The sequence below is a fragment of the Podospora pseudocomata genome, chromosome 3 (assembly GCF_035222375.1).
Source record: "Podospora pseudocomata strain CBS 415.72m chromosome 3, whole genome shotgun sequence".
Lineage (NCBI taxonomy): Eukaryota > Fungi > Ascomycota > Sordariomycetes > Sordariales > Podosporaceae > Podospora > Podospora pseudocomata.
The window spans coordinates 1,645,102-1,657,893 of NC_085887.1; the positions used below are offsets into that span (position 1 = coordinate 1,645,102).

General features: G+C 52.9%; 4 protein-coding genes across 4 annotated transcripts; 1 reads left to right on the top strand and 3 right to left on the bottom strand.

Moving 5' to 3' along the window:
• Position 1: 1 nt before the first annotated feature.
• QC762_304580 (uncharacterized protein) lies at positions 2-2,857 on the bottom strand. The gene is made up of 2 exons (XM_062888753.1): positions 397-2,857; positions 2-334 (listed from the first exon to the last, which is right to left on the bottom strand). The coding sequence occupies exons 1-2, from the start codon at positions 2,563-2,565 to the stop codon at positions 89-91; spliced, it is 2,415 nt and encodes an 804-aa protein (XP_062744661.1). The 5' UTR covers positions 2,566-2,857; the 3' UTR covers positions 2-88.
• A 477-nt stretch (positions 2,858-3,334) lies between these two features.
• On the top strand, positions 3,335-5,188 carry QC762_304590 (uncharacterized protein). The gene is made up of 4 exons (XM_062888754.1): positions 3,335-3,845; positions 3,901-4,566; positions 4,624-4,913; positions 4,970-5,188. Exons 1-3 carry the CDS (start codon positions 3,679-3,681, stop codon positions 4,817-4,819), a joined length of 1,029 nt encoding a protein of 342 aa, XP_062744662.1. The 5' UTR covers positions 3,335-3,678; the 3' UTR covers positions 4,820-4,913; positions 4,970-5,188.
• A 1,084-nt stretch (positions 5,189-6,272) lies between these two features.
• Positions 6,273-9,647, bottom strand: QC762_304600 (uncharacterized protein; the record flags this gene model as incomplete). The annotated part of the gene is made up of 1 exon (XM_062888755.1): positions 6,273-9,647. One exon carries the CDS (start codon positions 9,645-9,647, stop codon positions 6,273-6,275), a length of 3,375 nt encoding a protein of 1,124 aa, XP_062744663.1.
• Positions 9,648-10,166: 519 nt separating this feature from the next.
• On the bottom strand, positions 10,167-12,607 carry URA7 (CTP synthase ura7). Its single transcript, XM_062888756.1, has 8 exons — positions 12,502-12,607; positions 12,250-12,296; positions 12,130-12,185; positions 12,006-12,071; positions 11,882-11,948; positions 10,998-11,822; positions 10,714-10,940; positions 10,167-10,659 (listed from the first exon to the last, which is right to left on the bottom strand). Exons 1-8 carry the CDS (start codon positions 12,524-12,526, stop codon positions 10,266-10,268), a joined length of 1,707 nt encoding a protein of 568 aa, XP_062744664.1. The 5' UTR covers positions 12,527-12,607; the 3' UTR covers positions 10,167-10,265.
• Positions 12,608-12,792: the final 185 nt, after the last annotated feature.

Below are 12,792 nucleotides of genomic sequence, written 5' to 3' on the forward strand. Positions count from 1 at the left end.
TATGCCATATTCGTGTCAATCATTTGTGATGAGAGAGTGCTCAGGGTATCCATTCATCAATCTCGGCTCGTATCAAAAGTCTCCCCGTTCAGTAAGACGACATTGCCATCTCGCTGCCTTGGCGCTGCTGTTGTTGCTGCTGCTCCCACGTCTTCCTGCACACCTCCTTCATGAGCCTCTTGGGAGCCATGCGCCCAGTCATCAGCTCAAAGGCCTCGATGGCCATTTCCGCGACCACCTCCAACCCGTCGACGACCACCCATGATGGCGACATGTGGTCTCTGACAGCATGCATCTGGGCTACCAATGGAGTTACCAGAGGCTCGTAGGCCAACTAGAGCAGAAAAGTCAGCAAAATACCTAGATATCACAAAAGCTGGCTCATCTGATGCTTACCTCGACCACGACGCCACCAGTCGGACTCCTAAGCCAGTCCAGAGGCATCTCAAAATCAGCAGGCGCGGACCCATTCGCGCTGGTAGCTGGAACACAGGAGATCACCATCGTGGGAGGTTGGTAGGCCCGAGGCCATGGCTCTGACAGCGATGGAAGGACTCGGCAGATTTCATGTGACCCTCCTTTTGTGCCCACAATTCCCTGTGTTGCCGCCCAGTCGTTGAAGTGCTGTGCAACTTGGTTGGCATTTGGTGTTGTTCGGTTGTAGATAAAGATATTACGGCATCCCAGCTGAATCAGCGCATAGATGGCAGCTCTGGCCATGCCACCGGCGCCAACAACTAACCCGGTAGTTTTAGATGGCTGGACATAATTCCGTGGACTGATAGCCCTCCGAAGGCATGTCAGAATGGAGCTCCAGTCGGTATTATCACCAAAGAACTCGCGTGCAGGCCCGGCCTTGTTTCGAGAGTTGGCATGGTCGAGAATGGCGCTCGTCTTTCCCCTGAGTGGAAGCAGTACGTTGACTGCTCCTATCGCGGTGGCATGGTGGCTCTTGACTTTGAGATGGGGCATGATGGCAACCTTGAAAGGGGCTGTCAAGCTGGCCCCCCCAAAAGAGTCTGATAGGCAGATCTGGTTCAGCCTGTCGATCGTAGAGCACGTTACATCCTGGAAAGTGTGTGGCATCCCGCAGAAGTCGTAGGCCGCACTATGCATGGCCGGTGATAGCGAATATGATACGTGGGAGCCGAGCACGTAAAACTGCAGCGGATCCAGAAGAAACTGCCGGAAAAGCAACTCATACGAGTGATAGTAGGTAGAGACCGTGGCAAGGTGGTCTCGCTCATTCTCCATATCTGGATGCTTCACGGGATTCAAAATCCTGCTTTGCAGTGGTGTCCGAACGCCGAGGACGGAAAAGTCGTAGGCCACAAGTGGTGGCTTTGGGTCTGGTACTTCCTGCTGTAGCCTCTTCTTGAAGCCTTCCAGAAGCTCAGCCGGGCTGTCATTTGTGCAGAAGCGGACCATCCGCACCACCTCGCACCCTAGCCCCTGAGCCCTCTTGTAGTTTTCCATCTGTCTGTCGTCCTGCCAAGCAAGGGCCCCAAAGCCCATGTACCAGAAGTTCCCAATGATCTTTGACCTTCCTCTGTGCCGTAGTACCCGGTTCACAAACTCGTCATGGCGCTGGAGATCTAGGCTGATATAGTCAACGCCGAGACGGAGGCCCAGCTCCAACAAGTCAGCATCCATGGCGTCTTTTTCTTCCGGCGTTCGTCTTCTTTCCCCTCGTGGGTTTTCTTCCACATGGTAGATGATTGGAATGCCGAGTTTTCTCCTTATCAAGGCGATTTGTCTCGCAATAACGTTCATCAGATCGTCTGGCCAGTGATCGATGATGAACTCGACGCAATCTCCTCTCGCCTCAAAATCCTCCCATTCCAGATCCATGTCCATCAAATAGGATAGTCTGAGTCGCAACGCGTAGGAATATGACCGGAATTCCGGTGGCACTGAGCTCACAGAAAATGGGCTCTCCAACCAGGCCTTGGTGGCGCCCCTCCCTGTGACGATGTCGAGAAATCTGGTAAAATCTTCCCTGGCACTTAAAAGCTTCGATGGCCCAGACTGTCGGCCATTCAGTGGTGTGCTGGCCCCCGAGCTCGTGCCCGAAATGTGACCCCCAGATTTGTTTGGGGGATCGTAGAGGTTGTAGTACTCAAAATTGGAGCAGCTTCTATGCCGCCCGTCGGCTTTCAGGAGCTGTTGAAGGTCGGCAGCGTCCAAATGCCGGGCAATTTGCTCCTTTTCGCGGTGAATGTAGACGACTGGGTTGGTGCTGGAGTACTGTCTTAGTGCGTCCTGTGCCTCCCCCGTAAGGCTGCTCATGCCACATTCGATGATACACCCGGTCCTGTTGCTGTCCAACATTCGTTTGAACACCTCGATATCCTGCCTGGCAAAGGCCTCCCTGCCATGTCGGGCGAGATACTCCCCACGTGATAATCCCGTGGTTTTCTCAAAGTAGTGCTCCTCTGTGACCAGTCGTCGGCGTAGGTGAAGAGCTCCCATGAATCCCAAGGTCCGCTTCCCTGCCCCGCGGCATCCGACGAGGACAATGGATGAGTTTGCCTCGAAGGCCCGTTCATTTTTTGGTGGAGCCATGGTGTTGTCCGTGGCGTCGACACGGCTGTTGAAATGGTCCTCAGCTCGGTGGTCTCTTGTGGTATCGATATGGCACCGTGAGCTGGACCATTGGTGCGTGATCAGGGACGAGATGAAAAGTCGAGACGGGGCTTGTGATGCCAGTATCTTGATTTGTGAGACTGAATAATAATGAGTGAGGGCATCTACCTATCAGATAATCAGACACAATTCAGGCCGCAGATGAAGGCCCGACTCCCAGTCGCCGTCTTGGACCGTCGAAATGTCGGCAAATCGGTCGGGACTGGCAGGCGGGAAAATGTAGACCCTGCATTGGCCCGGGCAGTGAAGCCCCCCCCGCAACGATGCTGCGACAGCGGGACTCGGGTGCCGGGTCGTCGGTGTTTAGTGGGTCACTGCCCCAGCAATGCCCCAGGAAACGCGCCAGCGTTTGCGGGGAACATGGCAGTGGCTACGGGAGATGCAAAGCACAAATTCAGTTTGAAATAATGAAGCACATGATGTCCAATGGGAGATCATGGAACAGATGCAACGTATGAATGCTACGAATGGCAGCTGTCATGATACCTCTCGGCCGAGATGGCAAGAAACCTCCACTGGGAACCATGAAGAAGGAGGGTGCAGCAGGCTTAAGTTGAAGGCCATCCATTACCTGCCCTGGCATATTGGGCCCTGCCGGAGGTTAAACTCCACTCGAGGTTCACGTCATGTTGAATAATGAACTTGTAACAGATGTCCTGAAATGTGTATAATGAATCAATGCCAAAATATCTAGACTACCTTGGGTAGACATGGAGACCAAGACGTGCCGTGTGATCCCCCGGACACGCCCCGCCTCCGTAGACGTTGAATTTTTAGGGGCGCTTCCGGGGCACTGGCTCGGGCCGGGTGCTAAGAGCGCCGGAAGCGTGGGCCCGAGCCCCCACGATTTCCCTGCAAATCAAAGTCCCCGCGTTCGGCACCGCGCTTTTCTCCTGCCAACTCTAACACACCTGTTTCCCACCGAAATACGGCATTGGCTGGCTCTGCTCTGCTGCTCCCTCCCTTCCTTGTGGATAAAGTATTTCTTCCGACCAAGTCTATGGGCCCCGCCCGTTCCGAAGCCCCAGGAAAATGGAGTTCTCCGTTGAGGAACGCGCTCCCCTAGCCACCAACACCAACCCCGTCTCCGGTGGTGCTACCGCTTCCGGCCCTCCGCCTCCCCCAGCCAGTGACACCGGCGCCGATGCCGGGAGTGAGGCTCCGGCCAATCCCCGCAAGAGGAAGAAGGCCTCCCGTGCGTAAGTGTCTCACTCTCTCTACACCACTGACGTGTCACTCAAACCCATCTCATAGTTGTGACTTCTGCCATGTCAACCATCAGCCATGTGACAATGGCAAGCCAAAATGCAGTGTATGTACCAAACATAACAAGCCATGTTTATATCTCCGTCCAACCAAGAGACGTGGTCCCCAAAAAGGCTACCGCACTGCTCTCAACACCTACAAGGAGAGTGCCGCCGCATGGGGAGCTGTACTGGACGCCATCCCTGGACTTGACGCCCTGATAGAAGGCCATCTACGAGGAGCCGCCGGGAAGAGCATGATAACCGCTATCAAAGATTCCAATCAGCAGGAAGCCTTGATCAGCAAGTGGCAGCAGAGCTCAGTCTTCAAAGCCTTCTTTGGTCACAACGGCCCAGCACCCACTCCACCCACAGAGAACAACAACAACAACAACAACAACAACAACAATAACCAGACCACATTAGATACCAAAAACAACATTCTACCATCACAAGAAGTCGACGAAGAAGACGCACCAGAAGAACCACCCGCCCGGCCACCACCAGCAAAGAGAGCCACACTCCAACCACCCGCCCCAAGAAGCCAATCAGCATCAAGCTACGTGGTACCAGAACAACCAAGAACTCCAATACAATTCCCCCAACTGGGCTCTCCTTTCCAACCAAAAGATTCCGCCAGCTTATCAGACATTGTAGCAAAAGATGCTGCCCAGGCGTATGTCCTTGTTTCTTCCTTTTTTTCAATTCGCAACTTCTAACAGTCTAAACACAGAGCCATGAGGACCTCGCAAACCCTCGCCTCTCTAGGCTTCGCCCCAGACGAAACAATAGCAGATTTCTACAGCATGGGCTCCAACCCAGAACCAATAGCCGACTCCAACGACCCAGACTTTGACCCGTCGCTCGGCAGCGAGTCGGAGCAGAGGGCTTATTACGAGTTGCTGATGGGGAGGATGTTTCCTGGGTGATTGATGTCTTCTTCTGCTCGAAAGGCTATGAAGTCAATTGTATTATATTTATCATATTACCAAGCATTATGTGTTGTCATATATGAAGGATGAGGTGAGTCAACCGTCTCAGATCAAACAGTGCCAACTGGAAACTAACCTCAGCCCAAGAAAGTGGATGACGATTTTAACTGGGTGAAATTTAGAGGGTTGTGGGAGATGTAAAGTTTTGTACAAGATGAGAAATTTGATACCCGCCTTTTTGTGCAACCGAATCTGGATATCAAGTTTGACGGTGTACCTATTCTAGCAATGACCCAGGACCGAGATATTCTTGCAAGCCCATCTCACCAAAATCCCAGGAAATATGATGATGCTTTCTTTATCCGCAATCTGATGGAAAGTCGATGCACCCAAGATTAAAATGATCAAGTCTCATCACATTAGGTTCTGGATATACCTGTAGTTTGCATGCTATCTCCCTCCCTCCCTCTCTCTCTCTCTCTCTCTCACACACACACAAATGTCTCTCATACTATATTCCTTAATATACTTCCTCAGACAAGCTATATCCCATATATTCTTACTCTTTCTAATTTTCACTTTTCCTTGTTTTTTTTTTCTTTCTTTCCGTTTTTGCGTACCTATTCTCCCACCCCTCCATCTCTCTCGTTCACACACTCACAAACATTGCAACACATAACAAAGACCTAATACATACCACCTATCACATCTCCACCTCTCCTACGTAGCGCCCATTTATAAAAGTCATCCACCTACACATCCTTATCATAAATTTCACACCGAAAAAAAAATACACAGGATCATCAACAAACTCATCGGCTGTGAGTGTAGAAGAGTGTTGTCTCAGCTGTCTAATAAGTCTACAAAACATGTTGTCAACGAGATGTGTTCAACAGCAACTCCAAGGTACCACCACATCACACGGAAAACATTAGAGGAGAGCGTTCTCTCCTCGATAGACACTACAAATGAGCAACACTGTGAGTGTGTATTGGTAAAACTTCTACCCCTAAAAGAAACTATCTAAGGATATACAATGGGAGAAAACTCTTTGAGAGCAAGAAAAAAAACAATGTGAGAGAAATACCAGTAGTCTACCCATGAAAGCCAGCAACGGTATAACCAAGAGATCACAATAAAAAAAAACATCTGTCAACACACTTCATTGCCATCCCACCGCACCAGTCTCCGCTGCTATGAGCCGCTTTAACTACCAGCTACCAAACAACAATGCAAAATACAAAAAATTACAGACACACAACCATACTCTTACACAAAATCTCACACCCATTTTTTAGAATACACACCCTATTCCGTTCTCCTTTTATATAAACCCGCCTTCCCACCCTTTTCCCTATTCACCACCGCTTGTACCACCCACCCTCTTTGTCCAACTCCACCGCCGAATTTCCCTCTCCCTTGCCCATTCCTCCCATTTGGCCTTCCTCCACTAAAGAAGCCCCCCATGCAACTCCCCCAACAACCCCTCAAACTCCTTCCTCGCCCTCTTCCTTTCCACCTCCCCCACATCCTCCAACAACTCCCCCTCCTCCTTCCCCCTGATAATCCCCCACGCCCTCCTAAACTCATCCCTGATCTTGACAATCCCCTGGTGCGTCACCGTCCTGGCAACATTGTGATCCGTCTCAAACGGATCCTCCACCGCAAACAAAAACCTGAGCCTGACTTCCTTTACTTCACCACCGCCACCACCACCCGGAGTCCCAACACCACTACCACCACCGCCCGGAGACAAAACCCCCCCCACACTCCCCGGCGACAAAACCCCCCCTGCCGGACTCTCCACCACCGTCTTCGCCCCCGTCCACCCCTTCTCAATCTTGCTCATGAACCCCCCCTGCCTCCTCAAACAAATCACATCCCTCCCCCAATCAAAACCCTTCCCCGTCCTGTGGTTATTATGGGCATAATACTCGAAAAAGCCCCTCAACAACATCCCCAAACTCTCCCTGTTCATCGTCAGCTCGTTCCCCTTCGCCAGCCTCTCAATCTGCGCCTCGTCTCGCCAAAAGTGGATGGGGTACCCTTTGCACATCTGTGGTGGCTGCCCAGACGGGCCGAGGAGCTGCAAATTAGGCACCACAAACGGCCGCGCAACGTTGATAAGGTAGTGCAGCATCATGATCGCATACCCGTAACTCCCCAGCGTGCCCCGGTAGGGCGAGTTAATTTGCCTCACCTTGGCCCAGTGCTTGACAAACAAGATGAGCGGCCTGACCCTCGGATCGCAGAGGGAGTAGCACCTCAGCAGGGTCGTGTTCTCCACCGCTAGATGAGCAGAGAAGTTGATGTCGCACTGGACGCCTATGTTCGACTTTGGGAACTCGAGACGGTCTCTGTGCAGATCTCGCGGTTGGTTGGGCGGTTCAATGGCTGGGTCCCCCAGCTGCTTGATCGTTGCCATGAGCTCATCGGATTCATCCGGCAGGGGAACAGCCAACTCGCCAGTCTTGTCGTTCTTCGTCATCGGTCCCCGAAGCAGAGCAACATAACACCTCACCAAACTCGCCGCCGGTTCCTGATATTGCCCTTTCTGGAGACACCTCTCATAATCCAGCGCAAGCTGGAGACTCTTGTGCCGTTTCGCCACGGCTCCCAACGTTGAGGCGTAGGGGAATTTCGAAAACTCATCCACCTGCTCGCGAACCTCGCTGTTCCAGATGCCGTTGATGTAATGCCGTATAACAATCGGAAGGATCGTGTCCCCAGTTGACGACTCGTCGCACCCGCCCAACTCAACGAGCAGCTGATTCGCCCTTTTGTGAAAAGCCACCACCGGCTCATGCGGCATCTGCGCAAGATGAAGAAGCGCAAGCGACGGAATCCGTTTCAGCGTCTCAACATAATTCTGGACTTCCTTCTGGTACGTCAGCGGATCCTGACCGACATTGCTGCGGTGCATGAGGTCCCTCCAGCGTGCCAAGGTGGCAAAAGACCGCCGCTCCAAATTATCGTCTTTTTCTTGTACCGGTCGATCTTCCCACGACTGAGCCAGCATCTCTCCTTCGATCTGGAACAAAACCCCCAACAGGGTCCTCGGCAGTTTCAAGGTGAGAAGTTCGTGTTCGTTCAGATTCCTGGAATTCAACAGCGCCTCCCGCACCTTCTCGTTGGCAACACCCCGCGCAAACGCCAGACAGACCCGGTTAAGAGGCTCGATCCACTCGGGCGTCATCGAGGAGATGTTGGTGTGGGTTATGTCGTAGCCCCCAAGCTTTCGAAGAACCTTCTTGGCGGCGTTGTAGTAATTCGTCAGACTCCGTCCATCTTGCTTGAGAGACTCAAGTAGCTGCTCGGGAGTAGATACCGCTTCACTTTCCTCGACAACACGTGCCGGCTGTTGACTTTCGCTTCCAGGCGCAGGAGGCGGTTGTGCTTCTTCAGCTCCCCGGATAGGCTCAACCTCGTCATGCGCATCCTCTACATCAACCTCGGCCTCTACCGCTCCCTTTTCCCAGCCCTCCCTTTCCTTCAATAGCGCAACCCGTAACTCCTCTGGCGGCTTCTCACAAATCTTGATGATAGGCACTCTGGTCCGGGTAAGCAGCCTCGCACCCAACCCCATGTCAAGAAAAGCCTTTTCGATCAGCCTCGGTATCGGAGAACCTGATGCCTCTGGTTGAGGGTCCAACAACGGGGCAAACAGGCCCAAGTCCATATCCGCGTCCTTGGTTGCAAACCCAGACATCAGACTTCCAAAACACTTCAGCTGGACACTCTCTCGTGGAAACCACGGTTCGCCGGCTTTTTCGTTCTCGAAATTGGTAATGACATCCCGGACGACCTGCTCAATCCTGACTCGGAAAGCCTCCTTCTCTTGAATCTCAGCGGGATTGATCTCGGCATTTGCAACGACTTCGTTGCAGATGTTCTCCAGATGTTGTGCCTGCGCGAGAACCTCCCTAGTAATGCTAAATGCACTGCCACTACCCACAGTTTGATGACGGTGAGGGTGTGGCGGCTGGTTCCTAAACCGAGGTGACTGAAGGTCGGGCCGCACGGGCGACGGAAGGGCTGGGGTGATGACATCCACGGGATACTGTTCCGCAGGAGGATTCATTTGTTTGGGGCCCTGATAAGATCGCGAGACTTGGTGCCGCGGTTGTGTGAACGGAACGCCGCCTTGACCTGGGTCAGGTGGGAGAAAAGTAGCCGAGTGAGGCCGGTAAGCTGGTGCTTCTCCCTGCAAAAGACCACCGTTGCCTTGAGGTCCCCGGGCTTGTGGCCATCCATGAGGCTGACCGCCACCGCTGCCGCCGCCTTGCCTCTGGTTAGGTGGGAGGAAAGTAGCTGAGTGAGGCCGGTAAGCTGGTGCTTCTTCCTGTAAAACACCACGACCGTTGCCTTGAGGTCTGTGGTTAGCACGCTGTCCCTGCCAATGGCCGCCTCCCCTGCCTCCACTGCCTCGAGACTGATGGCCATGGCCACCACGCTGTTGTTGGTTGAAATGTTGCTGGTTTTGATAGTGTTGGGAATTCTGCCGTTGATGCTGATGCTGATGCTGATTCTGATGCCGGGACACCGGCTGTGGTAGAATCTGAGGTTGGGATACCGGCGGTGGTAGAACCAGAGGCCGAGGGTCGATGGGGATGGTGAGTTGAGCAGCCAGCTCGCGACGCTGACTCTGGTTCAGACGCTTCTGACGCTTCTGTCCAGAGGCATCCACCACGACCTGAGTCTCAGCAATAACCCCCTGCTGCTGCGATCCAGCAGTAGACGGGCCTTGACTTGCAATCGTCATATTCCCAAAACGATCCTCGAGGCCCTGGCCAGGCTGACCAGATGGAGGAGGGGGTTGTGCCATTTTCCACAAAATGACCCGTCTGACTTTTGGAACCCCTCGACGGCGTGCCAGTCAATGCTGTGGGTATGGAAAAACGAGGGTTGGCCTCATAGGGCTAGTTAGGGAGAAGGTCGCCGGCGTGGTAGCTTTTGTTGACTAGCTTGGGTTCACAATGGCGCCGCGTAGAGCTATACGGGAGTATGTAACCAGCCTTGTTTGGCTTGGTCGAAAAAGTATGAATGAAAGCCGAGTTGGCAGAATTTGCAAACGCGTCTGACAATGCTGGGTAGAAGGTAATGATGATCCCAAAGTAGTAGCTGTTTTGCCAGCCGCAGCAGACTGGTAGAGCCTCTGGAGGAAAGTTGTAGAATTCTCGGTCAAGGTTGTAGAGCAACAATTATTTCATTGCTGGTGAGGGAAACAACTTCAGCGAATGACCCCACTATCGCTGTGAGTTGGGAGCGATTCGGAAAGCGCCAAGGGTTACCGTGCACGGGCCATATCAGCTGGACCTTTGAGACAACCAAGCAGGAAAGTGGTCTTGGATGATTATTTTACTTTTTTAATTGGGCTGCAAAAAACGCTGGTCTAGATATGGTCTATCTGCAATGTTCATCACGCTAGATCCGCTACTTCCACCTAAAAGTGATGCCCGTTCACGACAACCTTCTCCTCCGCAATCTCCTTGAGCACCTTGTCCAAGAGCCCAGCGCTGGATGCCACGAAGCCCAGGAATGGTGGCGATGGCCGAGTGACCTTACTTCTGTACTCGGGGTGGGCCTGTAAGCCAACAAAGTATGGGTGGTCCTTGAGCTCAAATGCCTCCATGCGGTTGCCAACATCGTCCCGGGCAACGAAATGGAAGCCCTTGCTCTCAAGCTCATCAACCATGTCAGGGTTGACCTCATAACGATGTCTATGACGCTCGTGTGTCACCTCAACACCTCCGTAGAGGCCACGGAGCTTGCTCCATTCGGTGCCGGCCTGGAAGAGAGTTGGCCGTGTGCCAAGTCTCATGGTACCACCCATCTTCCTACAGGTTTGTTAGCTCCATGTCCTGGGACTTTCGTTTTCTCGTTGCACTTACTCCTTGGAGCCCTCGGGCATAAAGATGACAGCCTTGTGCTCGGCGTTGTTGTCAAACTCCTCCGAGGTGGCATTGGGCCTGCTGAGCAAATCCCGGACCGCCTCAATGACGGCAACCTGCAGACCGAGGCAGATACCGAGATAGGGGATCTTCTTTTGACGAGCGAACTTGGCCGTCGCAATCATACCCTCGATGCCTCTGTTGCCAAAACCACCGGGCACAATGATCTGGATGAATCTCAGCTACCGAAAAAAAAATCGTCCAAAATTAGGGGGAATACATACCCCCTGAACACTCTCCAGAACAGCCCAAGCGTCCTTGTACTTGGATGGGTCCTTCTTGAGCATGGCCTCCTCCAAATGCTCAGAGTCGACATTGATCAGGTTGAGCTTGCGCTTGAGGTGCATGGAAGCGTGCTCAAGCGCCTTGACTACCGACAAGTAGGAGTCCATGTGGGAGGTGTACTTGCCAACCAATGCAAGCTGAACTGGCTGGAGATCCTTGGGGACGTCAATGGTCTTCTTCCAGAGATCCCACAGCTTGGCACCTTCCTCCTTTCTGCTAGCATCCAAAGGAATCTTGTCGAGCTGGAGACCCTTGTGCAAAAGCGTGAGCAGACCTTGCTCCTCAAGAAGGACAGGAACCTGGTAGATTGTCTCCATGTCATGCACGCCAATGACCTGGTCGAGATCAACTTGGCAGCTGAAGGCGATCTTCTTGATGGTGGCATCGTCGAGGGAGGCATCACACCGGCAGGCAACAAGGTCTGGCACCAGACCAGAGCTCCGGAGTTGTCTGATGGCGTGCTGGGTGGGTTTGGTCTTCTCCTCTCCGTGGATCAGTGGAACGAAGGAGACGTGGATGTTGAAGAAGGAGGACTCGGGATCTCTGACGAGCTTGTGTCTCAGCTGCACCAGGGCCTCTACGAAAGGCCCAGACTCGAGATCACCAATGGTACCACCCAACTCAATGATGCAGACATCTGGCGTCGCACCCGAGTCATCGACTGGGATCTTGGCAACCCGCTCAATGGTGTCGTTGATCTGCTGGACGATGTGAGGCACGACCTGGACGGTCCGGCCAAGGTAATCTCCCCTTCTCTCTTTCTCCTATGGCACAGGAATCATGTCAGACCTGGAAGGGGATGCAGATTTACGATCAGACATACGATGACGGCTTGGTAGACCTTGCCGGTTGTGATGTTGTTGTCCCTGGTTAGTTGGATGTCGAGGTATCTGACAAGCGTCAGTATCTGGTCTCATGCAAGGAGAGATGAGACGGATACGAGTTACCTCTCATAGTTTCCAAGATCGAGATCAGATTCACCACCATCGGCAAGCACGAAGCACTCGCCGTGCCTGAATTACAAGTGTTAATTATGCGCCGGTTGTCTCGTATTGGGAGCTGGTGGCATACTCTAGAGGCCCCAATGTGCCGGCATCAACATTGAGGTAGGGGTCAATTTTGATGGCCTGGAAGAGAACATGATGAGCCCAGAGCTACTGAATTGGATGAAGTTTTTACAGTAACGCCTACCGTGACCTTGAGACCAGCCGTCTTCAGAAGAAGACCAGACGAGGAGGCTGCGTGTGTGTGTTAGTCGAGGAGACAGCAGAGGGCAGGCGACGAATGAATGTGTCACCACATACCAATAATTCCTGTCAAAAAAAGCAGGTCAGCGCTTGGCCCCTCCTCGCTATCAGAAAACGGACTGCCCCTCGATTGGAGCGTGGTGGAGAGACTTCAGCCAACAGAGGAACTGACCTTTGCCAATGCCCGAGATGACACCACCGCTCACGAGGACGACACGCATTTTGAATATGGATATCGGTCGGTACTGGATATTTGAGCTGATGGTTGCTAGGGATCGTGAGAGTTTGGTGCCAAGAGATATACCCTCAAAAAATTTGAGAAGGGAGGACGGCAGAAAAAGGTACCCTTTTGAGCGTCTGGAGGCGCGCACTTTTTTGTGGGGCAAGCGTTTTTTTGGTTTCAAACTCCACGGTGCCGGTGGAGCGAGAAGGTGAGACACGAGAGTCACGGCAGGCAGAGAGCACTTGACTTCCAGGCAACATCCTG

Coding starts and splice junctions, on each gene's coding strand:
- QC762_304580 (XM_062888753.1), bottom strand. CDS start 2,565: ATGGCTCCACCAAAAAATGAACGGGCCTTCGAGGCAAACTCATCCATT. Junction 335..396: donor CTGGTGGCGTCGTGGTCGAG/GTAAGCATCAGA, acceptor TTTCTGCTCTAG/TTGGCCTACGAGCCTCTGGT.
- QC762_304590 (XM_062888754.1), top strand. CDS start 3,679: ATGGAGTTCTCCGTTGAGGAACGCGCTCCCCTAGCCACCAACACCAAC. Junction 3,846..3,900: donor AGGAAGAAGGCCTCCCGTGC/GTAAGTGTCTCA, acceptor CCCATCTCATAG/TTGTGACTTCTGCCATGTCA. Junction 4,567..4,623: donor GCAAAAGATGCTGCCCAGGC/GTATGTCCTTGT, acceptor GTCTAAACACAG/AGCCATGAGGACCTCGCAAA.
- URA7 (XM_062888756.1), bottom strand. CDS start 12,526: ATGCGTGTCGTCCTCGTGAGCGGTG. Junction 12,297..12,501: donor TGTCGTCCTCGTGAGCGGTG/GTGTCATCTCGG, acceptor ACACACACGCAG/CCTCCTCGTCTGGTCTTCTT. Junction 12,072..12,129: donor GGCACATTGGGGCCTCTAGA/GTATGCCACCAG, acceptor CTTGTAATTCAG/GCACGGCGAGTGCTTCGTGC.